Source organism: Telopea speciosissima, chromosome 10, assembly GCF_018873765.1.
Source record: "Telopea speciosissima isolate NSW1024214 ecotype Mountain lineage chromosome 10, Tspe_v1, whole genome shotgun sequence".
Classification (NCBI taxonomy): domain Eukaryota; kingdom Viridiplantae; phylum Streptophyta; class Magnoliopsida; order Proteales; family Proteaceae; genus Telopea; species Telopea speciosissima.
The window spans coordinates 17,708,272-17,719,288 of NC_057925.1; the positions used below are offsets into that span (position 1 = coordinate 17,708,272).

The 11,017-nt window shown below is 44.4% G+C and overlaps 2 protein-coding genes across 2 annotated transcripts; both read right to left on the reverse strand.

The window, feature by feature from the left end:
* Window positions 1-219: 219 nt before the first annotated feature.
* On the reverse strand, window positions 220-3,963 carry LOC122643361. The gene is made up of 3 exons (XM_043836987.1): window positions 3,736-3,963; window positions 946-1,281; window positions 220-741 (listed from the first exon to the last, which is right to left on the reverse strand). Exons 1-3 carry the CDS (start codon window positions 3,961-3,963, stop codon window positions 220-222), a joined length of 1,086 nt encoding a protein of 361 aa, XP_043692922.1.
* A 599-nt stretch (window positions 3,964-4,562) lies between these two features.
* On the reverse strand, window positions 4,563-5,552 carry LOC122643362. The gene has a single exon (XM_043836988.1). It carries the CDS (start codon window positions 5,550-5,552, stop codon window positions 4,563-4,565), a length of 990 nt encoding a protein of 329 aa, XP_043692923.1.
* Window positions 5,553-11,017: the final 5,465 nt, after the last annotated feature.

The window sequence follows — 11,017 nt, forward strand, 5'->3', positions numbered from 1 at the left end:
GTTTGTTCTTACCTCTCTTCCAGTGTTTGATATAGTGGAAAAACTCATGAACAATAAACACATTATCGAAGATAAGTCTATCAGGAACGAAAGCTGACTGGTAAGGAGATATAATGCTTTGAAGTCCACTTTTGAGCCTCTTCGCCATGACTTTGAGATCACTTTAATTGCCACACCACATAGACTGATAGGTGTGAATTGCTCTGCCCTCTTTGGTGCCTAAGTTTTAGGAATGAGGCAAATATATGTCTTGTTCATCTCTTCAGCCAGGTGACCTGTAGAGAAAAAGTTAAGAACAAATTGAAACAAATCCTCCTTGGTGAAGTCCCAGAAATGTTGGTAAAACGAGGGAGGGAACACATCGGGTCTTGGGGCTTTTAGAGGACCCATAGCTGAGACAGCTTGATGCATTTCTTCCATTGATGGAGCTCGATAGAGAAGGTCATTTAGGTCATTTGAGACAATGGGATGGACCGAGTTAAGAGCCTGCTGAACCTTTGTTATAATAACAGCTTGGGATGTGGAGGCCTCCCTGAAATGCTTTAGAAGCTCCTCAAAAATCTCCTCTTTAAATTCATTCCATCTTCCTGATCCAATTTTAAGCTTGAGGATGTGATTATGTTGCCGTCTTTGGACTGTGGTAGCATAAAAGAAGGTCGAATTACGATCCCCACTTTGAATCCACTCTAATTTGTATTTTTGGTGCCACATTACTTCCTCTCTTGGCAGCTCCTCCTCCAACTGAGAAGTTATAGACATTTGATCAGACATAGTTTGACTTTGGATCCATGCTAGCCGAGCCTTGAGATTTTTGATGTTTTCTTGGACCTGGCCAAACTCCTCTTTGTTCCATCTCTTTAAATCTTCTTTACATTTTATCAGCTTTTGATTCAAAATGCAACTTTACTGGCCAGCATTGGGATGAGTCCAAGCTTTAGAAATTACCTCCTCACAATTCGGATGTCGAATCCGCACCTTCTCAAACCGAAATGGTCGTGTACCCTTTGAAACACCTCCCTTAGTATCAATAAGAATAGGATTATGATCCGATTGAATAACAGGCTTGACGAAGACAACGACATTTGAGTAATTTGTTCTCCACATTGGGTTTGCTATGGATCTATCCAACTTGATTATGATATTCGCTGTGCCTTTCCTTCTATTGCTCCAAGTAAATAGCGGGCCCTTTGATCCAAGATCAAGTAAGTTACACTGATTCAATATGTTCTGAAACTGTCGAGAGTCCCTTGAATTCTTCCTATTTCCACCTTCCTTTTTATACTAGTCCAAGAAAGAGTTAAAATCTCCAATGCACAGCCATTGATTTGATCGGCCTTGCCCAATTGCTATGAGTTCGTCCCACACTCTTTGCCTCTGCTCCTTAATTGGATCTCCATAGACGCAAGATAAGAAAAACTTATGCCTGGTTGGAGGAAATCTCTACGTCTATGAATTTATTATCAGCATAAAGAATATAGATCTCAAAGTCCTGCTACCACAATAATGCAATTCTACCCAATGCTCCAACGGGATCCACGACTACACATCTATGAAACTTTAATTTTCTTCAAGTCTACTCCAATTTGGTTGAGTTATATTTTGATTCAATAAGGAAAATAACATCTAGAAAGTCAGTTCTAGAGAGATTCTGTAGAGCTCAAATTGCCCAGGAGCTCCCTAAACCCAAGCAATTCCAACTTAAGATTTTCATAATGACCTGTGGGACTGATAAACCCCAGTCTGCATGTAGGGGTGTAAATGAATAGCCAAAATCCATTTTTGTATCCGTGTTCGTATTCGTTTAGCACTATCCGAATCCGTCCGTAAGCTAAACGGATGCGGATACGGATAGGCTATAGCTATCTGAAAAGCTGTATTTACATGTAAATGGATAAAATATCCAACCCGTATCCGTGTCCGTATCCGTTTAGCACTATCTGAATCCGTCCGAAAGCTAATCGAATGCGGATACGGATATAGCACTATTCGAATCGAATCCAGCCTGTTTACATCCCTATCTGCATGGGTCCTTGGGCAAAAAAATGTCCCTCAGTAACCTCACTCTTCACCTCCATTGTTTCCAGCTGCTGATGACTCATGTCTTTCCTTCCACGGCGTGGCATTTTTAAATACTTTTGCATTTTAGGAGCCTCTGCCTTTCTTGGTTTCCTATGGACTCGTTGTTGCTGTTGTTCAGGCACAGGGGTGGAATTCATTATGGGGGGTAAGGATAAAAGGCTTGGGTGGGGCGGGGCCATGAACCCATGGGATTGGGTTATAGCCAAAGAGTTGGGCTGGGTTGAAGGTTGGCTTACTGTGGTTAAATGGTTTTGGTGCTGGTTGGGAGTCAATGATTGGATTGGTGTATTCTGGGTCATTGGGTTTTGGGTAGTTTCTAGAATTTGAAAAAATGGGAGAATTTAGAGGGATGTGGGGTTTTGGGTCGATGGATGGTTAGGATGTTGGGTCAGATGTGGGAGGTGGTTTTGGGAATGGTTAGGATCCAATGATTGAGTTATTGGGTTCTAGCTTCAAAGGTTTAGGGTGAGAGACTAGGAAAGATTGGATATCTGGGCATTTGGAGAAGTTTAAGGAAAAGTGGGGTTTTGGTTCGATGGTAAGGTAAGAATGGTAGAGTGATGTGAGTGGGTCCTATGTATGGTAGTAGGTTGGGAGGTTGATAGGTTAATCTCAACCATATGATGAAGTAAAGAAAAGATGGCTTCATGGTGTTCATGTTGTTTTAAGAGGAAATCATGAATTGGGGAGGGAAGAGGTACCTGATTTGATGGTAGTTTGATGCCAGGAGAATTAGACCATAGGACTGATATGATTTCTTGGGATTGATACTTGTCGGTCAAGGTTTCACCAAATGCACTTGCGTGCTCAAAAGCTGGAAGGGGTGCTCCTGTGGGCAAAGCAAGAGGTGAAGACACACATCCTGCAGCACTGGTACGCTGTCCCCTGATTGTTGTGGCCGTATGTACCTGTGTTCTGCTATCCCTCCTGTTCTCGCACTCCGGTAGGAGCAATGCCGGAGTTAGGAGGAGGCACCTTTTCCTTCACTGGCTGTTCTCCTTCTCCCCTTTCCTCCTGAGGTTGGTAAATATAAGTTTCCTTGTTAATAAGATGCTCATTTGGCACAACACCACGTATCTCTGCTCCACATTTTACCGAAGGGAGATCAATGCATTTTTCTCTTTCTATGCATCCATGAGTCGCTCTATGCTTTGAGTACATCTCGAACATCATTGTGCATCACTTTTCTTCGTGACCCATAAAATCCACAGAAGTAGCAAAATGTAGGGAGTCTTTCATATTTCACCACTACAATAGACCGATGACCATTACTACGCTTTACTGAGATTGAAGGTCGAAGAGGGTTTCAGATATTAACACTGATTTGTGCTCGAGCATATTGAACTCTGTCCCCAAATTGGACACCTTCTATTAGCATAATTGTAGATGTTACCCCAATTTTCTCAGTCATTTTACGTATAATCTCCACCCCCTTCAGTTCTAATGGGATAGAATGCAGTTGACCCAGAAATCACAATGCGAGAACTCCCATCATTAGTCTTGATTCCATGGTTCTAGAATCAACAAGTTACCAGACACTGCCTATGGCCCTTCTTTGATCACGTTTTCCTTGTCCATAGAGTGATGGAATTGGAATATAAACTTCCGGTCTGCCATTGTAGAGATTTCCACTTTGTGATGTGGATTCCAAGCTACCTGTAAAGCTTCAAAGATAGCTTGCTCCCTGAAAGGTTTACCTTCAAGAACATACCCCACTAGGGTATTCTTCCATAGCTGGACCATTCGTGCCTCTATTTCTTCATCAATCACTAAGTCGTCATCCGACTCTATCTCCAGGTCATCCAACAATTCATCTTTAGATGGTGGCGGTTGGGTAGCTTTCGACCTACTGTTTCTCGAGGAAGAGGGTAGAGTGAGCAACATCGTAGTAGAGGTGGATGGGTGATCTCTGGTCGACATGGTCAATAAGAAGATGGTAGTCACAGGTTAGCTACGACCTGTAAAGGGGAGGTACTCACTTAGGAGGAGGAAAACACCACTCACTGAAAGAGCAGAACACTACAGCTTGGATTAATCTAAAGTCTACAGAGACTGAAAGGTTCACTTAGATTACCACAATGAAGACGAGTAAGGCAAATAGTTCTAAGCAGAGGTAAGCAAACAAAAGGACTGTAGGAAGCAAATGTTCTAATAAAAGTATGAGAAACTGTACAAACCATTCCTCAGTAAGAAACGCCATCAGAACGACAGAGGAGAAGAAGGATGGAAGATGAGGGGAGGGGGTTTAGGTCAACACGCACTAGGTGGAGAACATCACGCACACCGGCGAGAGGGAGAGAGAGCTACAAGCTAGAACTAGCATTAGCATCATCCATGAGTCAACTCTACCGTTTACTGTTCAGGTATTACAAGAGGACGTGTATTGTTGTAGTACTTTCTACACGGTGCCATACTAATTAGATAAATCTTGTATTTACATTTGTTTATATATATATATATATATTTTTTTTGTGCGAATAAATCTATTCATCAAACCTACTCAAAAAAGGATTTACAATGTTCAAGACCTCCCTAGGGAAGGGGGGCTCCCAAAAACAACCCGAAGGGCAAGAGAGGACCCACTTCAAAATGGCATGGGCTAAGCCATTTCCACTCCTATTGACATGGACAAAATCACAAAAAGTAAACGAAGCCTTGAGGATACAGATATCTGGAATAATACAAGAGAAAGAAGGAGGAGATGGGGGGGGAGATGGGGATAGGCATTCAATGAGGGAGAGATAATCCGACGAGACTAGGATGGAGCGGATCCCCATTTTCCTAGTAGAACTGAGAGCCAACCGGATTGCCAATGCCTCACCAACTATTGTTGGAGCCAATGCAAAATGCTCAGAAGCAAACAAACAGATCTCTCCTCCCGGATCAAAAGCAACGCACCCAATACCCAGAGCCTTAGGCCTCAAGCCAGTAGCCGCATCCACAAAGAAGGAGTAGCATCCCACCAGAGGGTGGGAGGGAGTCACCAACCTCGAGGCAGAAGCAGCAAGCGGGGGAGAACATAATGCTATAGATAAAACCTCCTCAACCTCCTTGTTGACCATAGAGATCCATGAGCTAAAGGCCAGAACCGAGGACTTAAAGCATCTAGCATTCCTCAATTTCCAAATCTCCCAGGCGACCATCGCATGAGAAGTGAAACACACCTTTCGCTCCATTTTAGAAGCACCCAGACTTTTGCTCCATTCCAATATCCATTCCAAAATGGAAAGATTAGGCCGTGCATTAACCCTCAAGGCAACCACTGATGCAAACCAGGCTTGCCTGGCCAGTGGGCAGTACACAAGTGCATGTTCGGCTGATTTAGCATCAAGCCTGCACCCAACACAAACATCTGAAACCATAACACCACGCTGCTTCAGGTTTGTCAACACTCCAATAGCACCAAGACAAGATTTCCAAAGGAAGGTCTTCACTTTAGGGGGAGCAAGAGAGTTCCAAATAAACTTCCACATCTCTTTAGGAGCAGAGGAGGCCTTCAGTGCAGACTTAGATGAGCACCTGAGACCTTGGGTGCCAGCCTATAAGCTGACTTGATCGAGAAGACTGCATTTGCTGCTGGACCCCAGCAAATTCGATCCTCACACCTTTCAGAGCTAATTGGAATCTACAGAATGCAGTCAATCTCAAAGGCAAAAAAAAAGTTCTCAACTTCACAACATCCCATTTAGCCTGGGGATCGATGAGATCAGCAACTTGGTCAAAGGGGCAATCTAGAGCGCGAGGCTAGTGGAGTCTAAACCCTTCTACAGCTAGAATCCAAGGGTCCTCCCAAATCTGAATAGATAGGTCATTCTCCACAATCCACATCAAACCTTTGCTCAGAAGTTGTCGGCCATGAAGGATACTCCTCCAAGCCCAAGAGGATCTCCTAGTAGCATGAGCCATCATAAAGTAGGAGGACGAAAAGTAGATACTCTTCAACAGTCTAGCCCACAAAGAACCTTCATAAGTGATCAGTTGGACACCAGCAAATTCTATCCTCACACCTTTCAGAGCTAATTGGAATCTGCAGAATGCAGTCAATCTCAAAGGCAAAAAAAAAGTTCTCAACTTCACAACATCCCATTTAGCCTGGGGATCGATGAGATTAGCAATTTGGTCAAAGGGGCAATCTAGAGCGCGAGGCTGGTGGAGTCTAAACCCTTCTACAATTGGAATCCAAGGGTCCTCCCAAATCTGAATAGATAGGTCATTCTCCACAATCCACATCAAACCTTTGCTCAGAAGTTGTCGGCCATGAAGGATACTCCTCCAAGCCCAAGAGGATCTCCCAGTAGCATGAGCCATCATAAAGTAGGAGGACGAAAAGTAGATACTCTTCAACAGTCTAGCCCACAAAGAACCTTCATAAGTGATCAGCTGCCAACCAAGCTTAGCTAGTAGAGCTTGATTCTGGATATTTAGGTCTTTGATGCCAAGACCTCCATCAAGCTTAGGAAGATTGAGGCAGTCCTTTCCCACCCAATGGATCTTCCTCTCCTCCTTTTTTTGACCCCACAGGAAATTACAGCTTGCCTTACTGATATCATCAAGAAGTCCACACAACAGCTTAAAGTGAGACATGTGGTAAGAGGGAGACACGGTCACCACTGCCTTAATAAGAGTTTCTTTACCAGCCGGTGAGAGCAGCTGTTCCTTCTAACCTGCAATCTTTGCAATGGTTCTATCCTTCAAGCTCTGGAACGCTGCTTTCTTGTTCTTTCCAATATGAGACGGGAGACCAAGGTAAGTACCAGGGCTAATCAGTCCATCCACCATAATAATTCTAGCAAAGATGCGCTATAGTCTCAGAGGAGTATTGGGGTTGAACGAGGCAGAAGACTTTTGCCCATTAATGGCCTAGCTCGAGGCCTCACAGTATAGATGTAGAGCATCTCTTAGGCTTCTCAAAGGGCTATGTTTGGCCTGGAGGAAAATAAGGCAGTCATCAGCAAAAAAGAGTGTGTGAGTAAAGGACTTACAGGCTTGATTCTCATCCCACTCAGGCTTCCATCCTCCACCGAACCTGCAATCAAAGACGTGAGACACTTCATGCAAAGAACAAATAGGCTTGGAGAGAGAGGATCCCCTTGCCTAATACCCCGTGAAGGCAAAATAGCTCCCTTCTGAACTCCATTCAGCAGAAACGAGTAAGAGACAGTGCTAATACACTGGCTAATAAGCTGAACCCACTTATCACAAAGGCCCATTCTTTGCAAGATTCTAGAGAGGAAGTTCCACTTAATCCTATCATAAGCCTTCCTCATGTCGAGCTTGACTGCTGCCAGGTAATTCTTTCCTCTCTTCATGTGCCTAATATGATGGAAGGCCTCTTAGGCAATTAGGACATTCTCAGAGATGCTCATTCCTTCCATAAAGGCAGTTTGCTCAGGCGCCACTATCACGTCCAGACACTTCTTCAGTCTCCTAGCAAGGACTTTAGAGAAAATGCGATACACCACATTGCAGAGGCTAATTGGCCTAAATTGGTCAACTTTCTCTGCTTCCTTAACTTTAGGAATGAGCAGGATATGCGTTTTGTTTAGCTCTTTCAGAAGAAAATCCGAGTCAAAAAAGGACTTCATAGCCTTGCACACCTTAGTCCCAACAACATACCAATAGGGCCTGGAAAAACACCAAAGGGAGTCCATCAGGCCCTGGAGCCTTAAGGGGCTTCATACTAAACACTGTTACTTTGACTTCCTCATCAGAAATCTGGAGACAAAGGGTTCTATTCATAGCATCAGTGAAGCTCGGCTGGATGAAGTGTAGGGTCCTTTCGAGATCCCTCGAACCATCATAAGAAAAAAGAGTGTTGAAGAAGGAGAAGATCTCATGATCAATATCCACCTCCTTCTCAAGCCAAACCCCTTGCTGAGACAACAACCTAGAGATCTTGTTTCTACTTCTCCTCTGAAGAGTAGTAGAGTGGAACAACTTTATGTTCCTATCCCCTTCCTTCAACCACAAGGCCCTAGCTTTTTGCTTCCAAAGGGACTCCTGCTGTCCAAGGAGAAATTGAAGATGCTACTGGGCATCTGACTCCTACTCCGCAAAGTTCGTTTGCCAATTCATGGCTTGGATGTTTTTGATTATGTCCATTTGCTTCGAAACTTTCAAGTCCACATCATTGGCATGAAACTTCTTCCAACTAGCAAGGTGAGACCGAACTCCTTTAATCTTCATGGCCACTTTAAACATGTCAGATCCATTCCACTCTTCATTCCAGCCACCTGTAACTTCACTCTCACACCAAGGGAGGGCTCTCCATCGATCCTCAAATCTGAACAGCCTTTTCTCGGAGGGGGGTGGAGGAGAAAGCTCAATAATAATTGGGCAGTGGTTCGATCCACAAGCAGGCTGCACTAAGACTCTCGCATCCGAAAAGAGATCCCTCCAAGAGATAGAACAAAAGGCACGGTCTAGTTTTTCTCTGATAAGGTCATTTCCCCTCCTGTGGTTAGACCAAGTAAAGTAGGGGCCACAAGAGCACATGTCCATAAGACTACTGTTATCCACAAAGGACCAAAAATTTGAAACTTGTTTGGCTGACTTCAGGCGGCCACCTTGCTTCTCTTCAGTAGACAAAATTGCATTAAAGTCACCACAGATAAGCCAAGAGCCAGCAACAGAACCACCCAAATTAGGGAGTTGTCTCCAGAAATCCGGTCTATCAGAAGTCTTTGGGGGGCCATAAACAAGGGAGAGCTTCCAAGAATCAGAAGATCCAATAATGCGTACAACACAGTCAATAATTCAAGTAGAGCAATTGAAAATTTGTAACTCAATATTAGCATTCCACATAACACACAAACCCCCACTCAAGCCAGTAGGGTCAACAGTAACAAAGTTTGAAAAATACAACGAGCTACATAGCATCTTTAGTCTAGAAGAGTCCAACTTAGTTTCCATAAGAAAGATTACATTTGGTCGAAATTTGGATTTTAGGGTCTTTAGAATTTGAACTGTCAAGGGGCTACCAACCCTTGGCAGTTCCAACTTAACATTTTCATAATCCCTCGCGGGCCTTGTCACCGCAGGGACCCGGAGAATCAGAATTTGTTGCACCATTAGGAGTAATAAGGTAGGGAGACAAGCGTGCAACTCGCTTCCATCTCCTCACAGGTCCACCTGAAATAGTTCTATTATCATGAGACTGAGAATCCACAGTAGCTGGGATCACCACTACAGCTGTGCTTTGGGGAGGGGGGTAGGGGGTAAGGCCCTGGTTTAGTGGGGAGAAAGTCACTTCAGGTACAACAGAGGGTTCTTCTCGGATTTCTTTTGGAATCGAAAGCAGAGAGGTTACAGTAGTGTCTTTAGGCTGGTGCACAGTATCCAGTGGGCTGGGGTCATTAGAAGTTAAGTGAGGAGAAGGAGAATGGAGAGTAATGTTTACTCCCAAACGGCCCAAGGCCTCAAGAAAGTCCATCTGAAAATTTTGGGCTTGGGATATATGCGGCCCATGGGTATTGCAGGAAACCGGTTTGAAAGTATTACTCCATAACTTGGCCTAGAGAGACAGGTTAGAAGTTGAACCAGACTGGATGACATCAGCCCTCGAGGGTCCCACCATCTCGTCCTCCTCATTTTTGCTCTCAAGGCCCGAAAGCCCTAATCGTAGCAACGGCGGGGCCGTCGGTAGTCCCTGAATCTGAGAAAACGTTCTGTTAGAGTGTCGGTCCGATGTTAATACTGCCCCTGTTCCATCGGCCTGCAAGTTGATCGAAGGCTCGAACTGATTCCTTGGCATTCTCTCTGGGTCTGACCTCATTCTTCCTTCTTCCTCCCCTGCTCCTCTAGCTCTGCTTCTAGGTTTTTCAGCCCTCATTTGAGGTGAGAAGTTGCTTGAGTCACGGACGCATAGAGACGGTTACTCCCACATCCATAGTGGTTCTCTACCCATTGGAAGCAATCGATGTAGTGAGAGTCCGCATGACCCAACTTGCCACAGAAGTAGCAGAAGATCTCCAACCTCTCATACCTAAACTCCACCTCCATAATTAGGTCCTATGTTCTGAGGAGCTTGGCCCTCCTACACAGGGGATTCCTTGCATCTATCCACATCAAAATGTGCACAAAGTTTTGATTCGGCCTTGGTCCAGAGCACACCTGCCCTTCAATTGGTTTCCCGGCCTTAGCTGCCAGCTTTGCTGTAATAGAGAAGGTTCTAAACGCAGGGGGGAGGCCATGAACCTAGACCCTCGTCTTCATAATGGGGAAGATATCAAGGTGGCAATCAATGTTTGGGGACCACAATTTGATGGAAACCCAGTGACCGAGCACTATCCATGGGCCATTGTTTAATGCCCTCTAAACATCGAAATGGTGAAACAGCTTAATAATAAAGTATCCTTTGCTTTGGGGCTCAACCAGTAGTCCTCCTACAGGTCTCCAAGCCTTGATCAACGGACCTCTAACTGCCTCATGGTGAGGTTGCTTATCCGCGATAACCATGGCCACCAAGGTATGCTTCCATTCTTCTCTAAGTGAGGCCATCTCAACCTCATCGATAGTCACAGGTGCATCCTTATTCGCATGAGTAAAATCGCCCAAAAGGTCTTCCTCCATCGCCTCAAAAGTCATACTTCACTCTTGCAGTTAATAATCTCCACGCAACGGTTACAAGATGCCAGATGGAGTAAATGGCTACTGAAAGGTGGGTGGTTGTGTGGTTGGGGAAGAGACGAAAGCTCTCATAGCGGCAATATGTCAAACACAAAGTGGGTATAGAAAACTAGCACATGTGGCCAGAAATAGGGGAGATAGCAAGAGTGGGCTCCACATCTCAAAAAGCGTCCAATCCGATTTGATGACATTCAAATCTTAGTTTATATATTTCTAGTCTTATATTTTCTGCCCACCTTTTATATTCTAACATTTCCTTCCCTGTAGATAGGGAAAAATCAAAGAATCTTTATTCATTATTACTCTTATC

Bases quoted from the DNA above. Each gene is read 5' to 3' on its own strand.
- LOC122643361 (XM_043836987.1), bottom strand. From the start codon at position 3,963: ATGTTGCTCACTCTACCCTCTTCCTCGAGAAACAGTAGGTCGAAAGCT. The intron at 1,282-3,735 runs GTAGCTTGGAAT...TTCTTGGACTAG, and splicing joins CTATCTTTGAAGCTTTACAG to TATAAAAAGGAAGGTGGAAA. The intron at 742-945 runs GTAATTTCTAAA...ATAACTTCTCAG, and splicing joins GACATCCGAATTGTGAGGAG to TTGGAGGAGGAGCTGCCAAG.
- LOC122643362 (XM_043836988.1), bottom strand. From the start codon at position 5,552: ATGTGGAAGTTTATTTGGAACTCTCTTGCTCCCCCTAAAGTGAAGACC.